We start from the raw sequence: 13,885 nt of genomic DNA, 5'->3' as shown, positions 1-13,885 counted from the left end.
CGAGCTCACGCCGCTCAGTCACGTTTTTGTTTTTCCTACATTGCAGATGAGGCTCCCAGTGTTGACGTTGGCCAGGGGCTTTGCAAACAAGCTAGGCCAAAAATGTTCAACATTTACACCGGCTGCTTAAATGAGGGCATTGATCTTACCCTCCGTGACGGTCACCTCATCGTTGGGCAGAATGAAGGCAGAGTAGATGCAGGCGAGCTCGGAGACGTAGGCCATGGCGCGGGCGAGTGTGGGGCTGGGGCCGCCGGACGCAGTGCTAGTTGCCGGAAGAAGTGAGGGCCTCACCCCAACGCGGCCTTAACTTCCTCGGAAGGACCGAGCACCTTGGCGGCAGCTGAGGAAAGGGGTTCCACAGTTTTAATTTACCTGTAATTCCCACGCTTTACCGTTGCCACGGAAACCGCTGAGCAACAGCCTCTCAGAATAGGAAATCAAGACACGGAGGAAGGGCGGGACAGAAAGAGCCTATCGTCTCTCGGGGCTCTGGATTGGCCACCCAGTCTGCCCCGGGTGACGTAAAAAGAAAGAGACGGAAGAGGAAGAATTCTACCTGAGTTTGCCATAAAGCGCCCGCCCTCTCGCCTTTACGCTTCCAGTTGCGACTTATTACGTCACAGTAATCGCTGTACGAAGATCAGAATCGCTACCCGAGGCCTGAATATGAGTGTAAGATAGTGTCCAAAGCAGTCGTAGGAAGAGGTCCCATTCCCCTACTCTTCCCGCCCTAATGGAGGTCTCCAGTTTAGGTAAATAAAAGGATTGTTGGGGGGTGGAGAGAAAGAACTACTATTTCCAGCATGCGTTGCGGAATGAAAGGCCTTCGCCACGCTGTTCTTGGAAACTGTAGTCTTATGGAGAGGAACATCCAATACCGAAGCGGGCACAATTCTCACGGAAATCCAGTGGATAGATTGGAGACCTCCGCGCGCTTATACATGTCAACAGTTGTGGATTGGAGTGTTGTTATGTTTTCGTATCTTTTTTTTTTTTTTTTTTTTTTTGAGACGGAGTCTCGCTCTGTCGACCAGGCTGGAGTGCAGTGGCCGGATCTCAGCTCACTGCAAGCTCCGCCTCCCAGGTTCACGCCATTCTCCTGCCTCAGCCTCCCGAGTAGCTGGGACCACAGGCGCCTGCTACCTCGCCCGGCTAGTTTTTTGTATTTTTAGTAGAGACGGGGTTTCACCATGTTAGCCAGGATGGTCTCGATCTCCTGACCTCGTGATCCGCCCGTCTCGGCCTCCCAAAGTGCTGGGATTACAGGGTTGAGCCACCGCGCCCGACCATGTTTTCGTATCTTGAGAGCAGAGACTAGGCCAAAAAGATACCGACAATTCCTAGGAAGACTACAATTCCCATCCAGCCCCACGAGTCTTGGGCAAGTAGTCCTGTAAGGTCAGTGACCTGCGGGAGACGCAGTGGGCGCCGAATTTGCCTAGGGAAGGGGAAATCCGCTCTGGCTCACGTCTGCGCACTCGTAGTTCCGCCCCTCGGCCCCAATGTTTGTTATTGTTGTTCGGCTTCAGGTTTCTTCTGCCCCGCCCCATCGACGCAATCTCCACCAATCAATGGGGTGGTCGTTTGAGGGACAAGTGGTAAGAGCCAATCATCTTGGCGAACACTCGGCGAAACAGGGTACTAGTTACTGTCTTTATCCGCCATGTTAGATTCACCCCCACAGGGATAGCGGCAGAGCTGGCAGCGGACGGTCCTTGCATTGGCCTCCGGCAGGCGCCCCCCGGGGGCGGGAAGCTGGTAAGGAAGCGGCTGAGGTTACTTAGGGGTGGGGTCACGTCACACTGAGAGGGTTTGGGGAAGTTCAAGGGAGGAATCCTGCAAAGAAGAGAGGCGACTTTTTCCGTGTCTCGGGACAGCTAATCTTTTTAGTGACAGGATGAGAGAGCCCTTCGTGTTCAGAGGGACCGAGTGGGCGAAAAGCGCCGGAGAGTTGGAGAGTCCGTGGTTCAGAACATCGGCTTCTACCGATGGAAGGCCACGACTCCCCAGTGGAATGAGGGCCTGGGCAAAGAAAATGAGAGAGAGTCGGGGTGGTGACACTGTCTTGGGAACATTGAGTGCTAGGAAACGATAGCTGGAAGACTAGGATGAACTCTGCAAGTAAAAAAATGACACTACTTACACATCCTTTTCATTCCATCCTCCTTTTTTCGAGAGCTTAAAGAGATCTCCTTGGTTAGGGACCTTCGGTTTTGGAAAGGCACTGTTTTTCCTTTTTGTCAAACACCCAGCTTTTAGAGCACACTTTTTTTTTTTTTTTTTTTTTGAGACAGAGTCTAGCTTTCTCAAAGAAAGACCAGCCCAGGCTGGTCGTGAACTCCTGAACTCAAGCGATCCTCTTGCCTCGGCCTTCCAAAGTGCTGGTATTACAGGCAGGAGCCACCACTCCCAGCCTCAGATCACACATTTTAAAGCTTGGATAACTTGGCTTGTACAGGCCTCTGGTGGAGACAGAAATCAAAGCTCAGGTTGCCAGGTCTGTTTCATTAAAGGGATTTTGTTGAGGGTGAAAAAAAAAAATCGACGTGGAGGAAAAGTTAACTCGTGCCAAGCAAAGGTGAGTCAGTGGCGTGGACTTACAATAATGCCAGTTATGAGAGCTGAAGGCCTAGGACCCAGCTATCTGACTATACTGGCTTTAGACCTAAGGGTGAGATAGGGTTAACCATAGCTTTGGTGTTTACACACGTTCAAGATTAACGCTCTTGCTGAAAGAATTTTTTTACATGTCAGCGGAAGAGAGTTCCTTATGAAGACCTGGATATGATCCAGCTAAGCTAGAATCTCCGACTTCCTGTTTTCTCTTAGTTGGCCCACCAGCTGGAGGAGCTCCAGAGTATCTAAATTGATTTCCAATTGTGTAATTTGAGAAAAAGAGAGGAAGATTCATTTCCTTCACAAGCAGGGAAGTGTGTTTCTTGAAGCTGGAAAGTGATGTTTCAGAATATCCACTTTTGGCAGACAGAGTTACTTCATTTCCCTGATTTTTTGCCTAAGGTCCTGGGGAATTGACAAAGGTTCAGTTCAAATTTTAAAGACCCCAATAATTACATGTCGTATGAATACTAGATGTCAGCAGGATTGTTGTTAAGAGACTAGTATTATTTTGCTGGTGAACTTGGTTCTTGGTAGAAACAAAGAATGGAGAAAATTGGGGGATAATTGTCTTAGGGTTTCAAAAAAGTGCCTGATCTTGACAGAGTTCAGGATCCTTTAAATGACAGTCTTAATTGGAGTGTTTTACCGGGCAGTGCATTACATTGTGGAAAACACTACAGGTTTATGGTTCTAAAGACTGGTTTATTATCTTTTAGAATGTTTAATTGAACTTAATTTTTTTAAGGAGACAGGGGTCTGGCTTTGTTGCCCAGGCTGGTCTTGGAACTCCTAGGCTCATGATCCTTCTGCCTCAGCCTCCCTAAGTGCTAAGATTACCAGCATCAGCCACCACACCCAGCCAGTTTTTTATTTTATTTTATTTTTGAGACAGAGTCTAGCTCTATCACCCAGGCAGGAGTGCAGTGACATGAGCTTGGCTCGCTGCAATCTTGCCTCCCAGGTTCAAGCAATTCTCCTGCCTCAGCCTCCTGAGTAGCTGGGATTACAGGCCTGCGCCACTACACACAACTAATTTTTGTATTTTTGTAGAGATGAGGTTTCACCATGTTGGCTAGGCTGGTCTCAAACTGCTGGACTCAAACGATCTGCCTGCCTCTGCTTCCCAAAGTGCTGGGATTACAGACATGAGCCACTGTGCCTGACCTTTATTATAATATTTTTTATATTTGAATGACATTTTGAAAGAACTTGTGTACACATTTTTAATTTGATCCTTATGGTAACACTGTGAGATAGGCAGAGCAGACATATTAGACCTGTTATAGATTAAAGAACTGAAGCTCAAAGGTGAATCGACCTGCTCACAGTTTTGTGTCTAGTAATGGACCAGAACTGTGTCTGGAAACTAAGTATTCCCAGTTTGTATGCTCCTCCGCCTCCCTCCCAGCCTCTGGCCCTGGCCCCACAGACCACACTGTAAATCCCTAGGACTTAATCTTGTTTCTCTCAACCTAAGCTATTTTTTCATAAAGTCATAAAAACCAATTAAACGTAACCATTCATCAGTAAACAAAATCCTTAATTAAAAACATAATGATCAGAATAGAAATTCGATTAAGGAATTGTTAACTTGTTAGACATTATAATGATATCTACACTGTTTTTTTAAAACTTCTTATCTTTTAGAGGTACATACTCAAATTATTAATGGGTAAAAGGATGGATGTCTGTCAAAATAATCTAGTAGGGAAATAGTATTGCTGTAAACCTTTGGTTACAGCAAATTGGTCCTGAGTTGATAATTATGGAAGAGCTAGCTCATGGGTCCATAGGGATTCATTATATTTTCTCTACTTTTGTATAGATTTAAATTTTCCCATAAAAATACTTTAAAAAATAGTCCGGGCGCAGTGGCTCACGCCTGTAATCCCAGCACTTTGGGAGGCAGAGATGGGCCGGGAGTTCAAGACCAGCCTGGCCAACATGGTGAAACCCCTTCTCTACTAAAAGTACAAAAATTAGCTGGGCATGGTGGCACGCGCCTGTAACAGTCCCAGCTACTCCAGAGGCTGAGGCAGGAGAATCGCTTGAACCCGGGAAGCAGAGGTTGCAGTGAGGCGAGATCATGCCACTGCATTCCAGCCTGGGTAACAGAATGAGACTCTGTCTTAAAAATATGTCTATATATTAAAAATAATAGGCCAAGCATGGTGGCTCACGCCTGTAATCACAGCACTTTGGGAGGCCAAGGCAGGCGGATTATGAGGTCAGGAGATTGAGACCATCCTGGCTAACATGGTGAAACCCCATCTCTACTTAAAATACAAAAAAATTAGCCAGGCGTGGTGACAGGCGCCTGTAGTCCCAGCTACTCGGAAGGCTGAGGTGAGAGAATCGCTTGAACCCAGAAGGCAGAGGTTGCAGTGAGCCAAGATCGTGCCACTGCACTTGAGCCTGGGCGACAGAGCGAGACTCCATCTCAAAATAAATAAATACAATAATATAAAATAATTAGATTATTATAGTTTGGTTAAAACATTAGTTGACTACTGTCAGTTACTTGTTGGGGCAGAAGTGGGGAATGCAGGGGTATATGTGAAATGAGGATAGCCTTGAGTTGATTGTTGGTTTAACTAAGTGTTTATTACTCTCCACTTTTATATGTGTTTGAAATCCCCCACTTAAAAAATCAGTACAAGGCCAGGCACGGTGGCTCACGCCTGTAATCCTAGCAATTTGGAAGGCCGAGGCAGGTGGATCATGAGGTCAGCAGATCGAGACCATCCTGCCTAACACAGTGAAACCCCGTCTCTACTAAGAAGACAAAAAAAAGAAAAAAAATCAGATGTGGTGGCAGGCACCTGTAGTCCCAGCTACTTGGGAGGCTAAGGCAGGAGAATGGCGTGAACCCAGGAGGTGGAGGTTGCAGTGAGCTGAGATCTCGCCACTGCACTCCAGCCTGGGTGACAGAGCAAGACTCTGTCTCAGAAATGAATGAATGAATTAATTAATTTAAAAAATCAGTAGATTGTAAAAAAAACATAGTAACTTGGATGGAGGGCGTTGAATGCTACCTCTGTATAGTTTCTTGACTAGTGTTTTGGCCTGTAAGTTCTTAAAACTGAAAGAAAACCTAGGTTCTCAAGTTATGACAACCCTCCTTCTGCAAGAAAAATGTAGAATGTCACTCTCAAGTCATACAAGAATACAAGTTCCCTGAGGACAGAGACCTTATCTCTCTTATCCATGTTGGTATGTCCTGCTACTAGTAAGGATTTGTTTAATTAACCAGTCATCATAAAGTACCATAAAATATTTAAGGATTTTACAAATGCTAGAGGATTTCTGGGAATTTGGTCAAAATTTAAATACTTTCAGCATACTTCTGTTTCTAATGTGGAAGTTCTTGACAGCTTCAAGAATAATTTTTGTGACTTAAGTACAAGTCTTTATGGCATGGTTTTAGCCTATCTTTCTTTCCTGAAACAATTCCTATTTAACAGTGATGGTAAGTTCGGTAAGAGCAGAGACAGTGTGTCTTTTGTCCTATGTCTCCTAAGCCCAGCCCATATTGGGTCCTCACAAGTTTTGCTGAGTGAACTTTTAATGCAACTTATAGAACCCTTTCTGATGTGTTTTTCTCTCTTTCCTACCAACCTTCTCAACCCTAGCCCCACAGCATGGAACCACAGGTTACTCTAAATGTGACTTTTAAAAATGAAATTCAAAGTTTTCTGGTTTCTGATCCAGAAAATACAACTTGGGCTGATATTGAGGCTATGGTGAGTGTTACTTTATTTTGTTTCTCCTTGGTTTAAGCATGGTTATTTTTTCCAAAGGTAGCTATTTTTAGTAGTGTTGTTTCATAGCTGTAAAATCTGTCATGGTTACCATTTCTGGGCCTTTTGGAAAATTGCTTTTGATAGGAGTTCAGTATTCATATATGAGATGTGCCCCAATAAAGGGAACCAACAAATAAGTTTCCTTTTGAACATTTTAGAAAGGGAAGGTAAAATTGTTTTTAGTGAGATAGGATTTAGAAAACCTATTAATTTTAGAAACAGTATGAGGAATGAATTGGTGTGGGCTCCACCCCAATCAGGTCCCAAGGAAATGTTCTCTTGCGTGAGTGAGGATATGACTTGTGTTTTGCACGAGGATATAACTTGTGTTTTGCAAGAACCTATCGATTGTTTTTATTGCTGGGTCAGAGGTTGAGTATCTCAAAGTTGAGCAGGAAAAACTTTCATACCTGCTTAGACAGCAGTTCATCTGTTCCGTTTTTTTGCTAAGGCTTTTCCTCCTCTTGGTTTGCCCTTTGTACTCTTCTGTTTTTGTTCAGTTTGCAGTGGTGAATGTTTTACTTCCTGTGTTGATGTGTTTCTCTACTGAAAGAGTTTTTCCCTTTGGTAAAACTCTACATTTACCTGGTTATATCTGATGGTAACTAAAAAGGGAAAGAAATGGTACATCTTGAAAGATGATCTAAAGTAGTTGTCTGCCTTCCAGCAAATAACTGAATCCTAACAGTGACAGTGAGACCCGTCTCAAAAAAAAAAAAAGATTGGATTCAGAAAGAAGTTAGATCTTGTTTGTGAAAAGATGTGAAAATCATAGTTATCTTTCTTTTCCTAGTAGTTAAATGAGCTGAGAGCTTGCCTTTTTTCTTTATTGTAAATTTTAAGTGTAAAAGTATAATACATGCCCATTTTAAGAAGAGAAACCATCTTAAGCAGTTAATAGCCCTCTACTCTCCCTCCCCTCATCTGTTACTCCCACCTCTTTTGGGTAATCAATGTTAACAGCCCTGTATGTACTTTACATTTTCCATGTTCATGCAGATAACGTACTAGGATCATACTATAAACATTATTTGGCCGGGCACAGTGGCTCATGCCTGGAATCCCAGCACTTTGGGAGGCCCTGGCGGGTGGACCACTTGAGCTCAGGAGTTTGAGACCAGACTGGGCGACATGGTAAAACCCCATCTCTATCAAAAAAATACAAAAATTAGCTGGGCGTGGTAGCAGGCCCCTGTGGTCCCAGCTACTCTGGAGGCTGAGGTGGACGAATTGCTTGAGTGCTGGAGGTTGAGGCTGCGGTGAGCCAAGATCGAGCCACTGCACTTCAGTCTGAGCCACAGAGTGAGACCCGTCTCAAAAAAAAAACACCAAAAGATGCTTTTTGTTTTTTTTCCTCTTATCATGAAACTTCAGGAGGTATCCATCTATACACATAACTTATACACTGTTCTACAGGATAAACTCTGTCCTGTTACAAATGTGAGATTAATGGGTCACAAAGCCTTTTATTTGGAATTTTAGTAGATTCTGCCAAATGCTTTGCAGAACAATTGTAGCAGTACACAGAAATACATGACAGTGTCCTGAATTTTTGACAACACTGGATGTTATGACTTTAAAAAACGTTTGCTGTTCCCTACCCCACTCCCCCCTCAAAACACACACACACACACACACAGACACACACACACACACACACACACAATGCTATTCTGATGAGATGTCATCTCATTGCTTCGATTTGCATTGTTCTGACCACCAGAAAGTTTGAAAGTCTTCTGATGTGCTTGTTAGGTGTTTTGATTTCCTCTTCTCTGAATTTTATGTATATTTTTACCTGGGTTGTTAATTGTATCATTAGCAGTTTTGCTGATGCTCTGGGTGTGTCGCAGATACTAACCCTTTGTTATGGGTTGTTATGGTTGTTTGTTGTTTGTCTTTTGATTTTGTGGATTTTTTTAACTGTATAAAATATTTAATATGTAATGAAATATGCCCAGCTCATCCTTTGACTTCTGCATACATTATAACCTGCCTTTAAATGTGTATTTCTTTTGTAGGTAAAAGTTTCATTTGATCTGAATACTATTCAAATAAAATACCTGGATGAGGAAAATGAAGAGGTAAAGTATATTATGGTACTTATTGCTAGGTGTTCAGAATAGCAATCTTATTTCTCCAGTGATATGGGCTTTAATAATTCAAAATAGTGTTTAGCTCATTTGTGTGGTGGTTTAAATATATTTGATAATTGAATATTCTAAGAAGACTTGCAGCATCTGAGATGGAATTGAGAAATGGAGAAGTAACATTGAAGAATATCTCAGAGATAACTTTCACTTTAAAAAAAAAAAAAAAAAGGAAATGGGGTCTCACTATGTTGCTGAGGCCAGTCTTGAACTCCTGGACTCAAGCAGTCCTCCCACCTCAGCCTCCCAAAGTGCTGGGATTATAGGTGTGAGACACCATGCCTAGCCTGAGATAACTTTTTTTTTTTTTTTTTTTCCTGAGACGGAGCCTCACTCCATCGCCTAGGCTGGAGTGCAGTGATGCGATCTCAGCTCTCTGCAACCTCCAGTTCCTGGGTTCAAGTGATTCTTCTGTCTCAGCCTCCCGAGTAGCTGGGATTACAGGTGTATACCACCATGCCTGGCTAATTTTTGTATTTTTAGTAGAGACGGGATTTCACCATGTTGGCCAAGCTGGTCTTGATCTCCTGGGCTCAAGCCATTGGCCCGTCTTGGCCTCCCAAAGTGCTGGCATTACAGTCGTGAGTTACCACACCTGGCCAAGATAACTTTTAAAATTATATAGTGACCTTAAGTTCACATATAGCATAAGCTACCACTTAGTTTATAATAATACAAATATAATGACTAAGCTTTTTTTTTTTTAAAGAAACAGAGTCTCACTCTGTTGCCCAGGCTGGAGTGCATTGGCATGATCATAGCTCACTGCAACCTAGAGCTCCTGGGTTCAAGGAATCCTCCCATCTCAGCCTTCTGGGTACCTAGGACATGCCTCTGCATCCGGCAAAATTTTTTAATTCTTTGGCGAGATGGGGTCTCACTTCGTTGCCCAGGCTAATGGCTAAGCTTTATTGAGTGGTTACAGTGTGGCAGACTAGCAACAGTACCATGTATTGAGTACATTATTATCATCACTATTTTACCCGTGAGGAAACTGAGGCACAGAGGTGAAAATAACTTGTCCAAACGCACAAAAACTTGGAAGTAGTAAAGTAGTGGTTCAGTCCATACCCTCTGGCTATAGAACTCAAGCTCCTAACCATTATATTGCACTGCCTCTTAATGTATCTAAAATAAAGGAGGGCACAGTAGATAAACAATAACATTTCTTTTTTGAGACGGAGTCTCGCTCTGTCGCCCAGGCTGGAGTGCAGTGGCGCTATCTTGGCTCACTGCAAGCTCCAACTCTTGGGTTCACGCCATTCTCCTGCCTCAGCCTACCAAGTAGCTGGTACTACAGGTGCCCGCACCACGCCCAGCTAATTTTTTGTATTTTTAGTAGAGACGGGGTTTCACCGTGTTAGCCAGGATGGTCTCAATCTCCTGACCTCATGATCCGCCCACCTCGGCCTCCCAAAGTGCTGGGATCACAGGCGTGAGCCACCACGCCCAGCCTTAAAATTTCTTGAGTATTATTCATGACTAGCAAGTGATACGGAATAGCTGAAGGCTTGGCCTGAGTTTTTGTCTGTCCTATGGGGCTGGTCCTAGTAACAGAAATGCTCGATTGATGAGACACTTATAATTCACCGTTGTTTTTTTTCCTTTTGTAGGTATCCATCAACAGTCAAGGTAAGTCCCTGAGAGAGTCTGTTCAGCCTTATTTAAAAGCCTTAATCTGCTCATTGAGGCATTTCTATTTATACTCAAACCTTACTGCAGTATTAATTTTAGAGTTTGGAATTTAGTATACTATAAATTGACCTTGCACTGATGGACATTAGTTACATAGGGGATTTTATTGTATAGCAGTTTTTTATATATAGGATGATGCCTTTGAATGGACCCTAAGGACAGCTTTAACGGGAGGTTCTCATATTTAACATACCAGTCCTCTGAAATTAATATGCCTCCCAGTTCAATACATATAAGTATTCCCATGGTATTGCATTTGTTTCTGACTTGGTATATATGTTAATATGAACTTACAAACAAGTGGTATTCCAAACGTTTATTTATCAGATGTTCAGAGCTTGGAGTGCATTTTCCCATAGGAACCATGTTATAGTTGAAAATTAGTTTCCCAGGATAGCCCCTAAAATCTTATTTTAATCAGGTGAAATGATAATATTAACACTGAACACTCTTGAGTCCTGAGCATCACAGTGCCTAAACGTGAGGGACCTGGCTTGAGACTTTGTAACTGGAAGACTCCCAGTAGTGATGAAAGAGGGATTTAAGGGGAAGAACTGATCTACAGTAGATTCTGTTTGCAAGAAGAAGGGAGTTTGTCAGCAAAAGATAGTTGCTGTTCATATATAATAAGCTAAGAATTCTTTAATGTCAGGATTGGCTGTATGCTTAAAAAAATTTTATTGTATATATTGAAGGTGTGCAACCTGATGTTATGAAATACATATACAGTAATGCATCACTTAATGACAGGGATATATACTGAGAAATGCATCAATTAGGTGATTTTGTGATTATATGGACATCACAGAGTGTACTTACACAAACCTAGATGGTATAGCCTACTACACACCTAGGAGATAACGGTGTAACCTATTGCTTCTAGGCTGCAAACCTGCAGAGCATGTTACTGTACTGAATACTATAGACAGTTGGAACACAATGGTATTTGCATATCTAAACATAGAAAAGGTACAGTAAAAATGTGGCATTATAGTCTTATGGGATCACCATCATACATGTGGTTGACCACAATGTTACGTGGCAGTGGTTACTATAGTGAAGCAAATTAACATATCCACCATCTCATTATAGTGGCCCTGTGGTGCCCTGAGCCCTCCCCAGAAACCAGCCATAATCTACTCATTTAGCAAAAATCATGAATATAATATACGATTATTTAACTATAATATGTTCCTCATGTTGTACAGTTCATCTTTAGGATTGGCTATACTTAATCTTATAGAATCTTTGGTTCTTGAATGAATGAATGGATGTGTACAAAGTAAAAATAATTTTAAAATAATAGAATCTTTTGGGGTGTGTGAAGAAATATCATGTTGTATATTTTTTGTCCTTTTAGGAGAATATGAAGAAGCGCTTAAGGTAATGAGTATTTAGTCTTATATTCAAATAATGTAAAAAATATTATTATGAGTTTGTTTTTTTGTTTTTTTTGTTTTTGAGACGAGGTTATGCTGTGTCATCCAGGCTGGTGTGCAGTGGCACAATCTGGGGTTGCTGCAACCTCCACCTCCCAGGCTTAAGTGACCCTTCCTCCTCAGCCTCCTGAGTAGCTGGAACTGCAGACACATGTCACCACGCCCGGCTAACTTTTTATATTTTTTGTAGAGACAGGGTTTTGCCATGTTTCCCAGGCTGATCTAGAACTCTTGGGCTAAAGCAATCTGCCAACCTTGGCCTCCCAAGTGCTGGGATTATAGGTATGAGCCTCTGCGCCTGGCCTAAAATATTTATTGACCGAAACTCAAACCTGAATTCCATTAGTTATGGGCAGAGACTAATAAGTATAAACACCATGAAACCTATTTTTAGGGAGACTGATGAGGGAGACACTCAGCAAAAGGCAATTCATAATAAAAAAGTCCTTCTCAGTTGTAGTCCCATCTCTTTACTGGTCTTTGTGCTACTGTTCTAGTGTTTAAAAATACAAATATTTTGGCCGGCCGCGGTGGCTCACGCCTGCACTCCCAGCGCTTTGGGAGACTGAGGCGGGCAGATCACCCGAGGTCAGCAGTTCAAGACCAGCCTGACCATCATGGTGAAACCCCATCTCTACTGAATACAAAAAATTAGCCAGATGTGGTGGCGCATGCCTATAATCCCAGCTACTTGTGAGGCCAAGTCAGGAGAATCATTTCAACCTGGGAGGCGGAGGTTGCAATGAGCTAAGGTCACGCCAATGCACTCTAGCCTGGGCAACAAGAGGGAAACTCCATCTCAAACAAAACAGAAACTCTCTAGAACTGTGCCTTGATGCCACTTTTGTTTTGTTTTGTTTTGTTTTTTTCCTAAAGAGACTGGGTCTTGCTATGTTACCCAGGCCAGCCTTGAACTCCTGCGCTCAAGTGATCCTGCTGCCTCAGCCTCCCAAGTAACTGGGACTATGGGTGTGTACCACCATGCCTGGTCTAGAACTGTGCTTTCTGGTTCACATTTTTCACCTCTTTCCCTCACTCTGTTCTCTCCTTTTTTTTTACTTTGAGACAGAGTCTCTGTTGCTTAGGCTGGAGTGCGGTGGTGCAATCTTGGCTCACTACAACCTCCACCTCTGGGGTTCAAGTGATCCTCATACCTCAGCTTCCCACGTAGCTGGGATTACAGGTGTGTGCCACCACACCCAGCTAATTTATTTTGTAGTTTTTAGTAGAGACAGAGTTTTGCCATGTTTGGCAGGCTGGGCTTAAACTCCTTACCTCAAGTGATCCGCCTGCCTCGGCCTCCCAAAGTGCTGGGATCACAGGCGTGAGCCACTGTACCCAGCCTACCTCACTCTGTTCTTTACAGCCCATACAATCTTATGTTTAAGGCAGAGGTGATAGCCACTTTTTGGACATGGAATGCTTTTTTTTTGTTTTTAGTTTCTGATTTTTAAAAATTTGTATGTGTTTAAGGTATAAAATGTGATGTTTCGAAATATGTATACGTTTTGAAATGATTACCACAGTCAAGCTAATTAATATATCCGTCACCTCAGATGCAGTTACACATTGAATGCTTTTTTATTTATTTATTTTTGAGACGGTGTCTCGCCCTGTTGCTCAGGCTGGAGTGCCATGATGCGATCTTGGCTGACAGCAGTCTCCGCCTCCCAGGTTCAAGTGTTCCTGCTTCAGCCTTCCTAATAGCTGGGATTACAGGCGCGTGCACGCTACCGTGCCCGGCTAATTTTTGTATTTTTAGTAGAGATGGCATTTCACCACGTTGGCCAGGTTCATCTCGAACTCCTGACCTCGGGTGGTCCTCTTGCCTCGGCCTCCCAAAGTGCTGGGATTATAGGCATGAGCCACCTTTCACTGCCCCAAAATACTATTCTTTTTTTTTTTTGAGACAAAGTCTCACTTTGTTGCCCAGGCTAGAGTGCAGTGGTGCCATCTCAGCTCATTGCAACCTCCGCCTCCTGGGTTCAAGCAATTCTCCTGTCTCAGCCTCCCGAGTAGCTGGGATTACAGGTGCATGCCACCATGCCCGGCCGATTTTTGTATTTTTAGTAGAGATGAGGTTTCACCATGTTGGACGGACTGGTCTTGAACTCCGGACCTCAGGTGATCTGCTGGGCTCAGACTCCCAAAGTGCTGGGATTACAGGCATGAGCCA

At 43.2% G+C, this 13,885-nt stretch overlaps 2 protein-coding genes across 8 annotated transcripts in view; one reads left to right on the top strand and one right to left on the bottom strand.

Annotated features, from left to right (window-relative positions):
* Positions 1 to 435, bottom strand: part of BRCA1 (BRCA1 DNA repair associated) — a 99,046-nt gene extending 98,611 nt beyond the window's left edge. The window contains exon 1 of the mRNA XM_073005268.1: positions 150 to 435. The gene's annotated coding sequence lies outside the window, so the exon portion shown is untranslated. The remainder of the gene's footprint in view (positions 1 to 149) is intronic.
* Positions 436 to 551: 116 nt separating this feature from the next.
* NBR1 (NBR1 autophagy cargo receptor) overlaps positions 552 to 13,885 on the top strand; it is a 60,266-nt gene continuing 46,932 nt past the window's right edge. For 5 of the 7 annotated variants that reach the window (XM_073005284.1, XM_008012531.3, XM_008012530.3 and 2 more), the window contains exons 1-5: positions 1,639 to 1,761; positions 6,255 to 6,365; positions 8,447 to 8,509; positions 10,189 to 10,207; positions 11,631 to 11,653. In XM_073005284.1, the coding sequence (XP_072861385.1) occupies positions 6,264 to 6,365; positions 8,447 to 8,509; positions 10,189 to 10,207; positions 11,631 to 11,653 (207 nt within the window). In that variant the 5' untranslated portion in view covers positions 1,639 to 1,761; positions 6,255 to 6,263. Of the gene's footprint in view, positions 756 to 1,638; positions 1,762 to 6,254; positions 6,366 to 8,446; positions 8,510 to 10,188; positions 10,208 to 11,630; positions 11,654 to 13,885 lie in introns of those variants that run through there. The other 2 variants (XM_008012525.3, XM_037993861.2) reach the window with 2 other exon arrangements.

Source organism: Chlorocebus sabaeus, chromosome 16 (assembly GCF_047675955.1).
Source record: "Chlorocebus sabaeus isolate Y175 chromosome 16, mChlSab1.0.hap1, whole genome shotgun sequence".
Classification (NCBI taxonomy): domain Eukaryota; kingdom Metazoa; phylum Chordata; class Mammalia; order Primates; family Cercopithecidae; genus Chlorocebus; species Chlorocebus sabaeus.
This window is presented reverse-complemented; position numbering and strand designations above follow the sequence as displayed.